The sequence below is a fragment of the Falco peregrinus genome, chromosome 10 (genome assembly GCF_023634155.1).
Source record: "Falco peregrinus isolate bFalPer1 chromosome 10, bFalPer1.pri, whole genome shotgun sequence".
NCBI lineage: Eukaryota > Metazoa > Chordata > Aves > Falconiformes > Falconidae > Falco > Falco peregrinus.
Genome location: NC_073730.1, coordinates 5942219 through 5954545, shown reverse-complemented (window position 1 = coordinate 5954545; position 12327 = coordinate 5942219). Strand labels below are relative to the sequence as shown.

General features: G+C 52.8%; 1 protein-coding gene across 1 annotated transcript in view; it reads right to left on the bottom strand.

Annotated features, from left to right (window-relative positions):
• Positions 1-12327, bottom strand: part of PAPPA2 (pappalysin 2) — a 96325-nt gene that overhangs the window by 18212 nt on the left and 65786 nt on the right. The window contains exons 17-20 of the mRNA XM_055815858.1: positions 6216-6384; positions 5374-5506; positions 4138-4247; positions 1389-1460 (exon numbers count right to left, since the gene is read on the bottom strand). Of these exons, the coding sequence (XP_055671833.1) occupies positions 1389-1460; positions 4138-4247; positions 5374-5506; positions 6216-6384 (484 nt within the window). The remainder of the gene's footprint in view (positions 1-1388; positions 1461-4137; positions 4248-5373; positions 5507-6215; positions 6385-12327) is intronic.

Genomic DNA, 12327 nt, shown 5'->3' with positions numbered 1-12327 from the left:
AAACACAATTCAGGTGGCATTTTTCATCATTCCCTACAGGGTCTCTTGCTGAAGACACAGACCCAAGGTGAGGTGCAGGAACCATGGAGGAGTAAAGGCTGGGGTCAGCCTAGTGTACCTGAGCCTAAGGGAGCATCCTCATGCCTGTATTGGCCTTCTGTCACCCAGGCTGTGCAGGAAAGGAAGAAGGCGCACCTCGCACCCCATCTGTTTCTTTTTGGGAAGGAACAACTCCCAGAGAGCATAGGGAACAGTTCTCCCTTGCTAGCAGAACCACAGAGAGCATCACCAAACCATCTGGATTGCTCCTGCACATAACCTCCTCCTACTCTGAACACATTGCCCCAGAGCCAAGCACTGGAGGATCCATCACTAAGCTCTGGTACTCAACCATCAGACATCTCTCCAGCAAACAGCGCCTCATTCCCCTACGCTTGCAGCCCCTGCTTTGCAGTAGACACACACAACGCAGCTGTCGAGTTTGGGAAGTAACTGCTGCACCACCTGTTGACCATAACATTTCCTTCCCGGGGACGTGCCCCCTGCAGCATTGCCTTTTCTCCCACACTTCAGCTGACAAAGAGCTGAGCTAGGCAGAACCGGGGAGCAAAAGCGATCATTTGCATTGAAACGAGCACAGAAAAAAAATAATCAGCAAAACCCGAAGCTATTTTTGGTGTGCAAACTTCATTTACATTTTCCTTTTTGGTAAAAATCCCAAATTTTCAACATACAACATTCCAAAATACCGCCGCCCCCCCCCCCTTTTTCCTTTTATCCTCAATCATAATAACAACTAGTGCTTGACAAAGACTGCCTATTTTTAATTTCCTTTGCGAACTGACTCCAAGCTGCCTATGATTTTCTCCTGCCTGGTCATTATTCAAAGCGAAATGAGCGGCTAACCAATTTCTGCAAGAAATTCTTTGTCTGCAGATTCTTCAGGAGTGGTTTGTTTTGCATGTACAAGGCTGGAAATCCTAGTTGTTTTGGTTGGACTTGTGAGTCACGCAGGGCTTTTCTGGATCCGTGTTACTCTAGAACTGCGGTTCTGGTTAAGGAAATATTCAGGCTTGGAGTCAGCATGGACTTTTTGGGGATACCCCTTGCCAGTGAAATCCTTTTGCTAGAACATTCTTCCCAGGCTGGCCAAGAAGTAGGCAGGGAAGGAAATGGGTTTTTCTGCAGCTCTCGCTCCCCAGCATTGCCCTGGCTGGGGGGGACCATACCCAAGGACGCTTGCTCTGGTCTCTCTGTTCAGCCAGCAAGCCCTGGCGCAGCTCGGAGCAAAAGTCAAAGCTGTCCGGCTTTGTGCTGGAGTGAGTCTTCACTGCCAGGAACTCTCCTACAAGGAGCAGGCGGCTCCTGCTGTGGGCAGGGTGGCTTACCTCGCACGACTGGATGCAGTGAATGACAGAGGGGTCTGGATACCACCGCAACCGGCCCGTGCAGACGATATGCTGAGAAGAGAAGGAGAAAAGAGCTGTTAGGTGAGGCAGCAGAAGGAGGGCGACAGCCACCAATGCTTTATGGAGGTGGAGGGTCTCTCACAACACTGCATTGGTCATCGTGGTGCAGAACAGCAGCACCTCCCTGCACCTCCGCCCAGTGGGAAACCCTTTGAAGGGCATCAAACCCAAGGCAGCTGCACCTGGTTCACCCACAAACCAGGGCACTTTCTTCAAGGCAGAGGCTAGACAGACACACTTGTATGTATATGTAGATAAACCCCTGGGGGGAGACAAAGGGAAATGGCAGGGACCACCAAAGAAGTGGGTTTGGCTGGCAGTACCACCTCATGGTGGCTGACTCGGCCACGAGCTGCTGCTGGGAGGAAGCCGCTGAGGCCCATGAGAGGCTGGAGTCTGCCACTGATGCTGGATTCACCAGCTTCTTGCTTGTACAGGATGTGGGGCTCAGCCTACCATCACTCAGCGCCTGCATCAATTTCCTCACCAACCCCTGCTGGGGCCCCAGGAGGACTCACCTCCCCGGACCTGGCCTGGAGCAGATACACCAGACTCACATTCACTTGTGGAGCTGAGGTTATCGCTGGTATTTACGAGGCACAAACTCAGCTGTTGCAGCCAAATGGACACAAGAGCAAGATGTGAAGGGCTCAGTTTCGCCGCGCTGGAACGCGCCCCCCGCTCATTCAGCGGGGGTTTGTGGGGAGCACTCATGATTACACAGGGGGAGGAAAAGCCCCACCACACAAGCAATTTCCTCCTTGTAAAGCTCAGGCAGACTTTGAAATCTGAGGCCCCATAAAACGACGGCTGGCCTGTGAAAGTGTCCTAGGATGCCCTTCACAGCACGGGACTCGCACAGAGGGGCATGTTTCTCCTAGCCTCCCACTTGAAATGCGCAGCATCAGGCAGACCAGCTCCAGCAGTCCTGGGTGGCATGGGGATGGGGCAGCTCTTCCCACACAGACCTGCTGCAGGCCCTTTCACTACGTGTTCGGTTGAGACCGTGATGGAGCTGGGGCAGGATGAGGTCCTGGCCATCCCCAGGCAGTGCGAGGAAGGCAGAGCCGGAGGGAACTGCCGTCAGATGGAGCAGAGGCTGAGGATGCTGGCTGAGCTAGCTGCCTCCTGCTTCAGCCCTGAGGCTGTTTGCATCCTAGTCCTACTGGGGTGATTCATATCTGGTTGTTGTGCAACTTGAATAGCATTTTAGCATGCTCATATTAATATACTCATATTCCAGGCTGAGGAAATAAGAGGCAGAGGGACAAACCTGCTTGACTGTGGGGTACAATGAATCAGAGCTGAAAGCAAAACAAGACCATGCCCTCCCCAACTGGCCTCTGCAGCTCCCTGTGTGGTTCACCCCATCCTCTCCATCACCTCAGGAGCATGGCAGCTCCTGGGAACTGCAAGCTGTTGAAGGCTTGGAGGAGCAAAGCAGGGAGCAGAGGCAAGAGCCAGGGAAAAGAGGAAAACAAGATGGTCCAGGGAGAGAGCTCCTGGCAAGGGGGAGAGCTGCTTCTTAAAATAACGCCTCCCCTCCCCTCCTCCTCTCTGCAAAATGCCTCCCTTGCACGAAAGCCCACAGTGGTGGTGAAAGGGAAGCCGAACACCACTGCCTCAACGGGCCAAGCCATTCGATCCCTCAAAGGCAAGGAATCCTTCCAAGGCTCGTGCTTAACCATCCCACACGCCCCAGGCATCCTCACCCCCCCGGTAGCAATCCATCGTGGGTCTGATTCAAGGCGACGTACAGTAGTATCCACAGGCATGATGCTGGGCCTCCTGTGGGTTCCCAGGAGGAGGGGAAAGCATTTGGATGGGAGCACTGGCCCCTGGGAAGACTGCTTTTCTTTGTTCCACCTCCTTCCCTATGCATCTCGTTTTTATTTTAAGAAATACTATCCCGGCCGAGCTGCTTTTTGGGAAAGTCGTGCCTTGAGGATCCAAACTATTTGAGCTGTTTTGCCTACAAAATGAGTAAGAGATAGGGAGAGAAAGGCTCCCCCATTCCAGCAAGCAGAGGCAACCGGCCGGCCAGAAGGTCCTGGCAGCCAGAGACACCTTTCAGCTGACAGTGCCCTGCCTTCTCCCTGGCAGGGAGATGCCTGCCTGGGGTTGCATTTCTGCTGCCAGGTTATCGGTGACCCAGGGTCACACCATGCCAGGGGTGGCCTTTGCTCTCCCAGCACACTGGCTGACAGTAGCAGCAGCTTCACAGGTTTAGGCATGTGGCACATCCTGAAAAATCAGTGGGATTCCTGCATTTAACTTCGCTCGCTGAGGTATCCTGCAAGTCTTTGAAAGCTGGCCTATGAGCTGATAACTTATGCTGAACCTAGGGGTGGAAGAGCCGGCGGCTGTGCAGTAGCATCCGCAGGGGAGGGAAGAGGAGAAAGGAGTGGTGGGAGGGAGGAGGACCTGGACACTGGAACATGGTTATGGGGAACAGCAGGTACCTCCAGAGCGTGCAGCCTAGGCAGCTCCCTGGAGAGAGCCAGCCAGCCCTGAGCTCATTATGCTGCTTGTCTTTCCAAGTCTTACCCTTCTTCAGACAAAGTAAAGAGATTTTGGTTATAAAAAAAAACCTGATAGAGAGGAGGGGAGCTCCCCTTTATGCTGCCAGCAAACCCCCTGCTAGAGGACCCCCCACCTCCCCGTTTACCTGGACTCTGGTGGGCTGCAGACGGTGATCCATAGTCTCAGCAGTTACGTTTTCGGGCAGTATGACGGGGTCGCTGGGAGGTATGATACAGGAAGGTATGCACACAGCACCTGCGGCATGAGAAAGAGCCTTGAGGGATTCGTCAGGAGCCAGGCAATGATGTTTACAGGAGGACACCAAACCCACACATGTAGCCTCCTCACTGAGGGCAGAGACAGACATAGAGGAGACCCTTTTCCTCCCAACTTGGGATGGCAATTCCTTCCCCAGATCCTGAATTATGCAAGAGCCTACAGGGGTTGTAGCCAATTCCTTTCTCCCAGATGACAGGAAAATTGAACACTCCCTAAGAGATAGATTCAATCCCTGATGGCAGTATGTGGGATCCAGCATGAAAACATCTGACCTAGATGCTATGGGATGTTTCTGGATGCGTTAGGAAGCACCTTTCACAGCTTTTCTACCACGCTGAATTCCTACTGCCTTCCTGGGACCCAGGAAGGGAAAAAAACAGTAAAGAACACCTTGGAAAAGCAGCTGGATCCCAGCCCTAACCCCAGTCTCACATCGGGTCTGTCCAAAGCTTAACCTTAGCAGCCCCTGCCCTGAGACTGGCCTCAGCCTGGTTTGCTCAGGCCTGGATGACCGGTGGTTTTGTTTTACAGGGATACAGGCTTCCTCAAGTGTCCTTGTCCAGCGGGATGCCAGACAAGATGTGACGACCGTGACTGAGCATTGCAGCTTTTCCTGAAAGCACAAAGCGACCAAGTCCTGAAGAAAGAAACGGATGATGTGGTCCCTCATCTGGTGAAAGTGCCCTGTTACACACAATTGTCACTGCAGCTTTTATCTGGGACCTGCCACATTCAATGTGCAAACGCCAGAAGCAGCAAGTGGAGAGACCCTGGGGGTGGGGCAGAGGGCTAGAGATTAGCAAGATGCAAAGGGCTGAGTTTGCCCTACAGATGTGTTCCTGCTCCTTCTGCAGAAAGATGCTTACGCTGGAGCCAGCTTTAGCTTTGGGTCTTGCCCATAAGTACAACCAGAGCATGCACAAGGTTAAAACCACCCCGGGTCTGCGTTTAGAAAGAGGATAGAAAAGAAAGAAAACAGGATCTTTTCCATAAATTTCCTAGGGATTAGTACAAGAAGAGGAGTCATGGTGACCTTCAGCTCTCTAGGAGGGCTGAGTCAACATAAGGCTTAGTTTTATGTTTAGCTTTTGTCTGCCCTCACCTATGCTGTGCCCCTGCTCGCACTTGTACTCCACGAAATTCAGCTCTGGGGGCGGTGGGCAAGTGCCTCGTAAGCTCTCACACAGTTTGAACTCCTCTGTCCATAAGCCCTCCTTGGTGCAGATGATAGGAACCTGCAAAGCAGAGGGAGAGCAGTTGGTGTTACCAGCAGCAGCAGCAGGGCTCACCTGCCCGGCCACTGCCCAGCTCCGGAGGGGAACAAAATGCAGGGACCCCCCCTCCCACCAGTGAAGTCCAGAGGGAAGCTCTCAAGGGCAGCTGCATTGGAGCCATCTGGTCCAGCCTATGCATGCTTTACATTACTGACCAGAGAGCAAACTGTTTTCCAGCTGCTGCTGGACCCCACCAGAGGGAATCAACCACACTTCTTTTAACAAGATCCTTCCAGCAGGTTGGATGGAAAACCCGGGTGGAAGAGGTTGGCAGGCAGCATCTCCATCCCCAGGCAAGCCCCTGGCTTAGCAAACCCGCTGCAGCAAGACTGCCCATCATCCCAGGCACATGCATTCACAGTAGCTCCCAAAACCTGCTGGAAACCCTCTACTTTTGCTTTCTGACCCTTTTCACTCAAGACAAGCAGGCTTGCTTAGGACCAATGCTTTTTGAAAGGAACAGGAGAGCATCCCCCGGCAGTGGTGCACCCTGTACCATGGCTGGTATGCAGCAAGAAAAGCTTTGGGGTTGCAAGGCAACTGCTGTTCGGGGGTACAGGGCCATTTGGCCCTGGGGATGGCCAAGCTGCAGTGGGGCCCCCCTGTGCAGCAGGACAGGGAGCTGCTTTCAGGTGCTCGGCTGCTCTCTGCCTGCCCCAAAGTCACTCACCTGTTGTCCCTGCGGCTCGCAGTTGAGGACACACTGGCTGTCCAGCTCGAAGCCCCGAGTGCAGTTGTACATGCCCTCAAAGACGGGAGGGGGTGGCTCGCACACCACAGGGACACAGCGTCCCTCTTCCCACTGCCCACTCTCCAGGCACTGGACCTTCAGAAACTTCCTGGGGAAACACAGATGCCAGACTGCGCTGCAGCATCCCAAACCAACCCCACCCTGGCTGCACCAAGCATCCCGCGGAAACAATAGCAGCCTAGAGACAACCAAGCCCCCCGCATGTGGCTTTCCTATGCCATCCCACCCCTGACCGTGGGTAGGTCCCTCCTGAAGGGACAGTCCACGGTCAACCAGGAGCTTTTCTTCCCCTTGCTGGGGGGATTGCACTGATTTAGGGGCACTGGATGCTTTCTCCTTGCACTCACCACCCTGTTGCTCCCCACCTCTCATGGTGCCCCTAAACCATTCCTCTCTGCCCCGAGCCCCTGTGTGTCCCAGGTTGCTTTGTCCCATCGCCAGTAGCTACATACTTTGCTGGATTGAGTGAGCCTCCACCAGTAAATCCTGCTGGCCTGTGCCCAGCTACTCCTGAGGCTCCTCTTTGTACTCCAGCCAGATCTGTCAATCCTGCTCTCGCAGAGGGGCTGTTTGTACCACAGCAGACCAACACCATCCTGTGCTGCTAAACCAGCACCGGCACAAACTACTTGCCAAAAAAATGATGAAAAAAAAAAAAAGAAGAAAAAGTCCAGGAGCAGAGCCCACCCACTTTTCAGTCTCCTGTCCTTGGCCGCGACAGAGACACCGCACCTTTGACACAGAGGCATCAAGACCCCACGAGGTATTGGGCTGGCTGGGGACCGCTCTCCCAGATGAGGACATGTCACTGTGACCCCAGACTTTGACATGCAGGATTTGACAGGGCTGATGGGCTTTACCTGAGCCAGTGCCGACTGCTCCATCCTTAATGAGACTTTTCCCCACCCCAGTGTCCCTTATTAGCTTGCTCCATCCTTAATGAGACTTTTGCCCCTGCCCTCTCCCACCACAGATGCCAGCAGGCGGGGCTCCAGGTGCCACGGTATGGAGTATATAACATGCCACAGGTACGCAGAGAGGGGTTTAACTGGGTTAGAGAAATCCCAGGGAAGGCAATAAACTGCCCCTCCTTTTGAGCAGCAGTAGACATTGTGTGGGGCCCCCCAAAACAGTGCACAGCACAGGGTCACACAGCCCAGAGTGGTTAGGGGACCCTGTCTGCATCCCACCACCAGACCTAGGGCAGGAGCTGGTGTCCATCCCCATCACATTTCTGCTGGGAACTCCTGCGTGGGAAATTTAACAGCTTTTTGAAACATTGTCACCTTTTTAATCATTTGCAGCTCTTAGAGATTCCCCTTCTCCCTTCAGAAATCAGAGATCTGTTTTTCCTGAAGACTGTATAAGGGGGACAGCAGGTTCCTGCTGTGGATTCAGGCTCCAGCAGGTAACACAGAGGCAGGCAGGGGAGGGGATGCGGCAGGCCCCCCGGAGCAGAGCTCTGCACAAATCTTGCCATCAGACCACACCGGGAGCACAGCTGGCCATGGTGGGAGCACCAGAGCAGCAAGTGGTGCTGCAAAGTGACCCCAAGAGCAGCAGCCTGGAATTGACTGAAGGGAACTGCAACTACGTACTGTTTTGGAAGCGTGGTGAGGAGGAGCAACTCTGGATCCCATTCTAGGCACCCGCGGTTTCAGCCCACCCCTGATTTAACTTTCTCGGTTGCTCACCCTTTCTACTGGGACAGTGGTCACTGCTTTTTGAAGATGTCCCTGTCAGACCTTGCCTCCTCCAATATCTGAACATTTTGGTTTGCCCACCTTTAAAGACAAGCAAAGTCACGTGCCAAGAGGTACTGATCTGTGCTGGATGTCCAGGTCCTTGCTGCACTTTCCCCCCTCTTGAAACAACTTTCAAGGGGAAAATCACCAGCAGTTAAGCTGATGGCATTACAGCAATAGGAATCACCAAAACAGTGATGCCTCAGGCAAACACTTTTACAAACCAGGAGCATCCCAGCCACTTGTTGCTTCTCACTCCCCTACTTGCCACCAGGGTATAGCCCATGCAGCTACTGCACCTCCCTGTTGCTCCTCTGCCTATTCAGAGGCCCTCTGCCAGGAGCTGCAGGCAGACCTGGGGTAGAGGGGCCGAGAGTGGAGAGGACGCGCTGCAGGAATTGCAGTTTGCACAGGTGCACACTGTGGTTTGCAGCCCCATCATTTTTCACCAGGAGTCCTTGTCTTGATGTGGCACTGGAGCAATGCCAGCAGGGGAAGAAGCTGCGCACTGCCTCTCCCACCTCTCCCCAGACCTGCACCCTCCTCCTGGACCCTGGCCCTGGGGGGAGAAACTGCATTGCTCTGGAGGTTCACTGCACTGCCAGCATCTCTGCTAGGGAGCTTCAAACAGGGCTGGCCTGGGCTGACCCCAGGGTAGAAGGTGGTGTGTGGACCTCTGCCGCACATATGAAGTGAGCAGATTATATTAAGGCACAGGGAAGGGGAGGGAGGGGCTTTTTAGAAAAAAATATTTTTATATATAGATATATAAAAAAACCCCAAACCAAAACACAACCTCACAGCAGCTTGAAATTTCCCGACCCCTCGACTTCTGATCTGGGTTAGTAGCATTTCTCGAGGATTAACAAGGAAGCCAGGAATATCGGAGTCAAAGCTTCCCCCTCCAACTGGGCAAGCGGATGCCTAACGGGTAGAGGAGGCAGGGGAGACATCTGAGGCCAGCAAGGGCTGCATCTGATGTGAGGGCATGAGCCCTCACCCAGCTCCGGGAGCTGAGCGTGGAGGAGCCTGGCTGGGATCCAGCCATGTACTGGGGCAGCCAGCTCAGGGGGACTGGGTCCACCATACAGGACCAACGATAAACAAGCCTAAAGCCTCACGTCCCAGGGCAGGAGACTGATGGCTTCAAAAAGAATAGATGGGAGGGAGGGAGATATGCTGATAAATTGAAGGAAAGCAACACCAGCTTGCAGAACCTTTGCTGCTGTGCTCCAAACAGCCTGGGCAACCTGGGCTGTAAATCTTCATCAGAGATCTTCGGGGTGGAAGTGTCACAGCAGTCCGGTTGACAGCCTGTGTTTTCTTTACCTGGCTGTTCGGCTCCCTCAGCCGTGCGGGTGTTTGCCTTTTATCTGGAAGGAGCCAGCTGTGGGCAGCAGCTGCGGGTGCCCCACGCCTTTGCACCCACCACAAATGTACAGTGGCTTGGTGCCCTGTGGCACTCCGGCGCTCCCGGGTTAGGTTGTCCTGCTTTGCCCGCTGCGATCTTTCTGATGCGTTTCCAGCCCCTGGTCTGCTAACCTCCTTCCAGTCAGTTTTCTCCTCCACATTCTCCCACCTCCCCCTCCCTCTTTCATGATCTCTGTAGTCATTGAACAGGGAGAGAAGGCAGAGGGGCTGACATCTCCATGGAAGCTCATCAGGGGAGCAGTGCTGCGGTCCCTTGACCTCTGGTCAAAAATGCAAGCTGGGACTTTCAAAGCTGCCTAAAAGACCTGGGTGCCTGGTGGTTCTTTGCTGTATTTCCTCAGGCTAGCAGAAGGGGCTCAACCCCTCACACAAAGGTAGCTTTAAGATCCCCAAATCTCTCCTCTTCAAGGAATCATCCCACACTGGGCAAGTGAAACAACCCCTCTGCCAGGGGCTGACCTTTTCGGTCCCCAAACTGAGAGCATCCTCTCAGCTTTAGCGGGCTCCTCTAAAGGATGCCCTAGATATTCCTGTTGGAGACCTGCTTCAAATGACACTTCAATGATGGAAGCAACAGCAAGGACAACTGAGGGGGTGACATCTATTTTCCCTGAAGTATCAGACCCCTGACTTTCAGGCCAGCTCTTTCAATGCTGCAGCTGTGGACGAGGCCAGCCGCTGCTCCTTGACAGATCCGGGTGGGTGAGTTGGTGCTGCCTTTGGACAGATGCTACCCAAAACCAGACAGCTCCCAATACAAAGCTCAAATGTATACGTTAAGTTCCCCTTGTTACCATTATTTTGGAGTTGGATGTGAAATAGCTTGGCAGCTGGAAACCAGGCTGTTATGCGGACTCTCCAAGCTGAAAACAGATTTCCTTTAGGAAACATCAAAGCTTTGCCCTTCATGTCAGCATCATCATTCAGATGATCCTGCCAGCAGAAAGGCAGCAAACCCCTGGCAGGACCTTGATTATAAAACCAGCATTTCCTCCAGAATCCCTTGTTGACAAACAGTAATTTCTGAAGGGCCTTTCCTCACCCAGTTTACTAGATAAAAGCATCTTCTTGGAGACAATGGGTTTCTTTATCCCCTTTCTTTTCCACTTATGCTATGGGAAATGAATTTCATCTAAGATTGCAGGAGCTTTCTAAGCATCCTTACTGCCCATGTGGTAAAATTCAACTAATGAAACAGAAGTGAGGGGCTCACATGAGCAGCTGTGTCCGAGAGCATCACAGCTTGTACCGAGACAGCTGGATCCCAGCCACAGCTCAGGTCTGCTGGGCACTGTCGCCCTACCACCCAAGGAGCAAAGCCCCAGGCCTTCGGTCCCCAACCCAGCTGTAGCAACCGTGGTGTTTTAAGAGGTGAATGAGAGAAAAAGACACTGCAAAAGGCTGATCAAAAGAGCAGCTAGTCAGGAGGCGATGCTGAGTCCTGGCTGGATTGAATTTCCTCTTGCTGTGCCTGTCCACGGGGGATCCAGAGCCATCCTTGAAGGAAAGGTGCCTGCAAGCAACCCTTGAAGGCAATGACTGAGCTTCTTATAACAATTCTGTGAGAATCTGAGCATGTCTTTCACATAACAGAAGAGAGGGCTGATCCCTTGGGAACCCACAGACACTCAAAGCCACCTCTCCATCTTCCCTGGAGAACAGTCCGAGCCCCACAGCTGTTGGCAAGGCCAGCTGGGGGTTGTACTCTCTCCAGCATCCCCCTCTAAAAAGAACAAATCGCTAGAGCTAGAAGAATAATCCAAAGGGAACCTGACTGTATTTCCAAGGCTGAAGTGGTTAGCTGGCATGAGAAGTCTTCAGTGTCATCTGGGGATCGTGCCTGACTTTTGTCCAATGTATAGTACACAGAGCAAGTCTTGCTTTCTTATGCCCATCAATATCTGTACGGCACTAAATCCCTGAGCAAGGCTGGTGCTTGCTGTGCTGATGGCCAACAGGGAGACAACAGATCAAAAACTCGGTCTGTTGAACCCAGAAAGACTTCAGAAGACCCCACAATTTGATTGTCCCCATCATCAGCGGAGACCCTGCTTGCACACCAGCACATCAGGAACCTGCACCCCACCAGTGCTGGTCCCTTCCAGAGTTCTCCATCACCTTCAACAACTCGCCTTCTCCAAAACTGGACTGAACAAAGCAAGCAACCTCTCACTCTGGCAGCTCCCATCCTCCGCCTGCCAGGGCTGAAGCACCAGAAGGATTTCCAGCAATCGACTGGCCCGCTTACTGGCTAGTGGCTGCTACTCACTACATGGCCCAAGGGGTTTGTACTTATGCTGAGCGAGCATATACCCAGAGCTCCAGATGAGACAGTACGCTGACATTTACACTTCCAAGGAAAGGCTTTTGCTTTGCATCAGGCCACTCAAAAAGCAGCTAATCTGCATGACAAGCAAGCAACAAATTCTCTGTTTCTGTTAAAGTTTTTTCTGCTTACCATAACAGGATCGTACTCTACCATCAAAGATGTTAGATGAATTAGTAGTAGTGATAATAGCAAATGTGAAAATGCTATGTCACTGTGCATTGCTATGAAAACAAACCGCTTTGCATGATTTTCCTTGACTCGTCCCACGGGCTGCTCAGACCCATGGTGGTTACACACACATCAGAGGAGCCTTGGGAACTCCCAGAGGGCATCTTTTTTATGAGCAGTCGCTGCAGCATGACTGTGATGGCCTAACTTTGCAAGCTGAGTTGATCTGATTGCATGCCCAGCGCCTGAAATGCCACAGGCAAGCAAGTTGCTCTGCAGTTTGCAAAGCAGTCCATGTGATCGTAGCCCATAATCATAATTTGCCCAGCTCCCCTCGGCCCAAGAAATGCTCCTAACA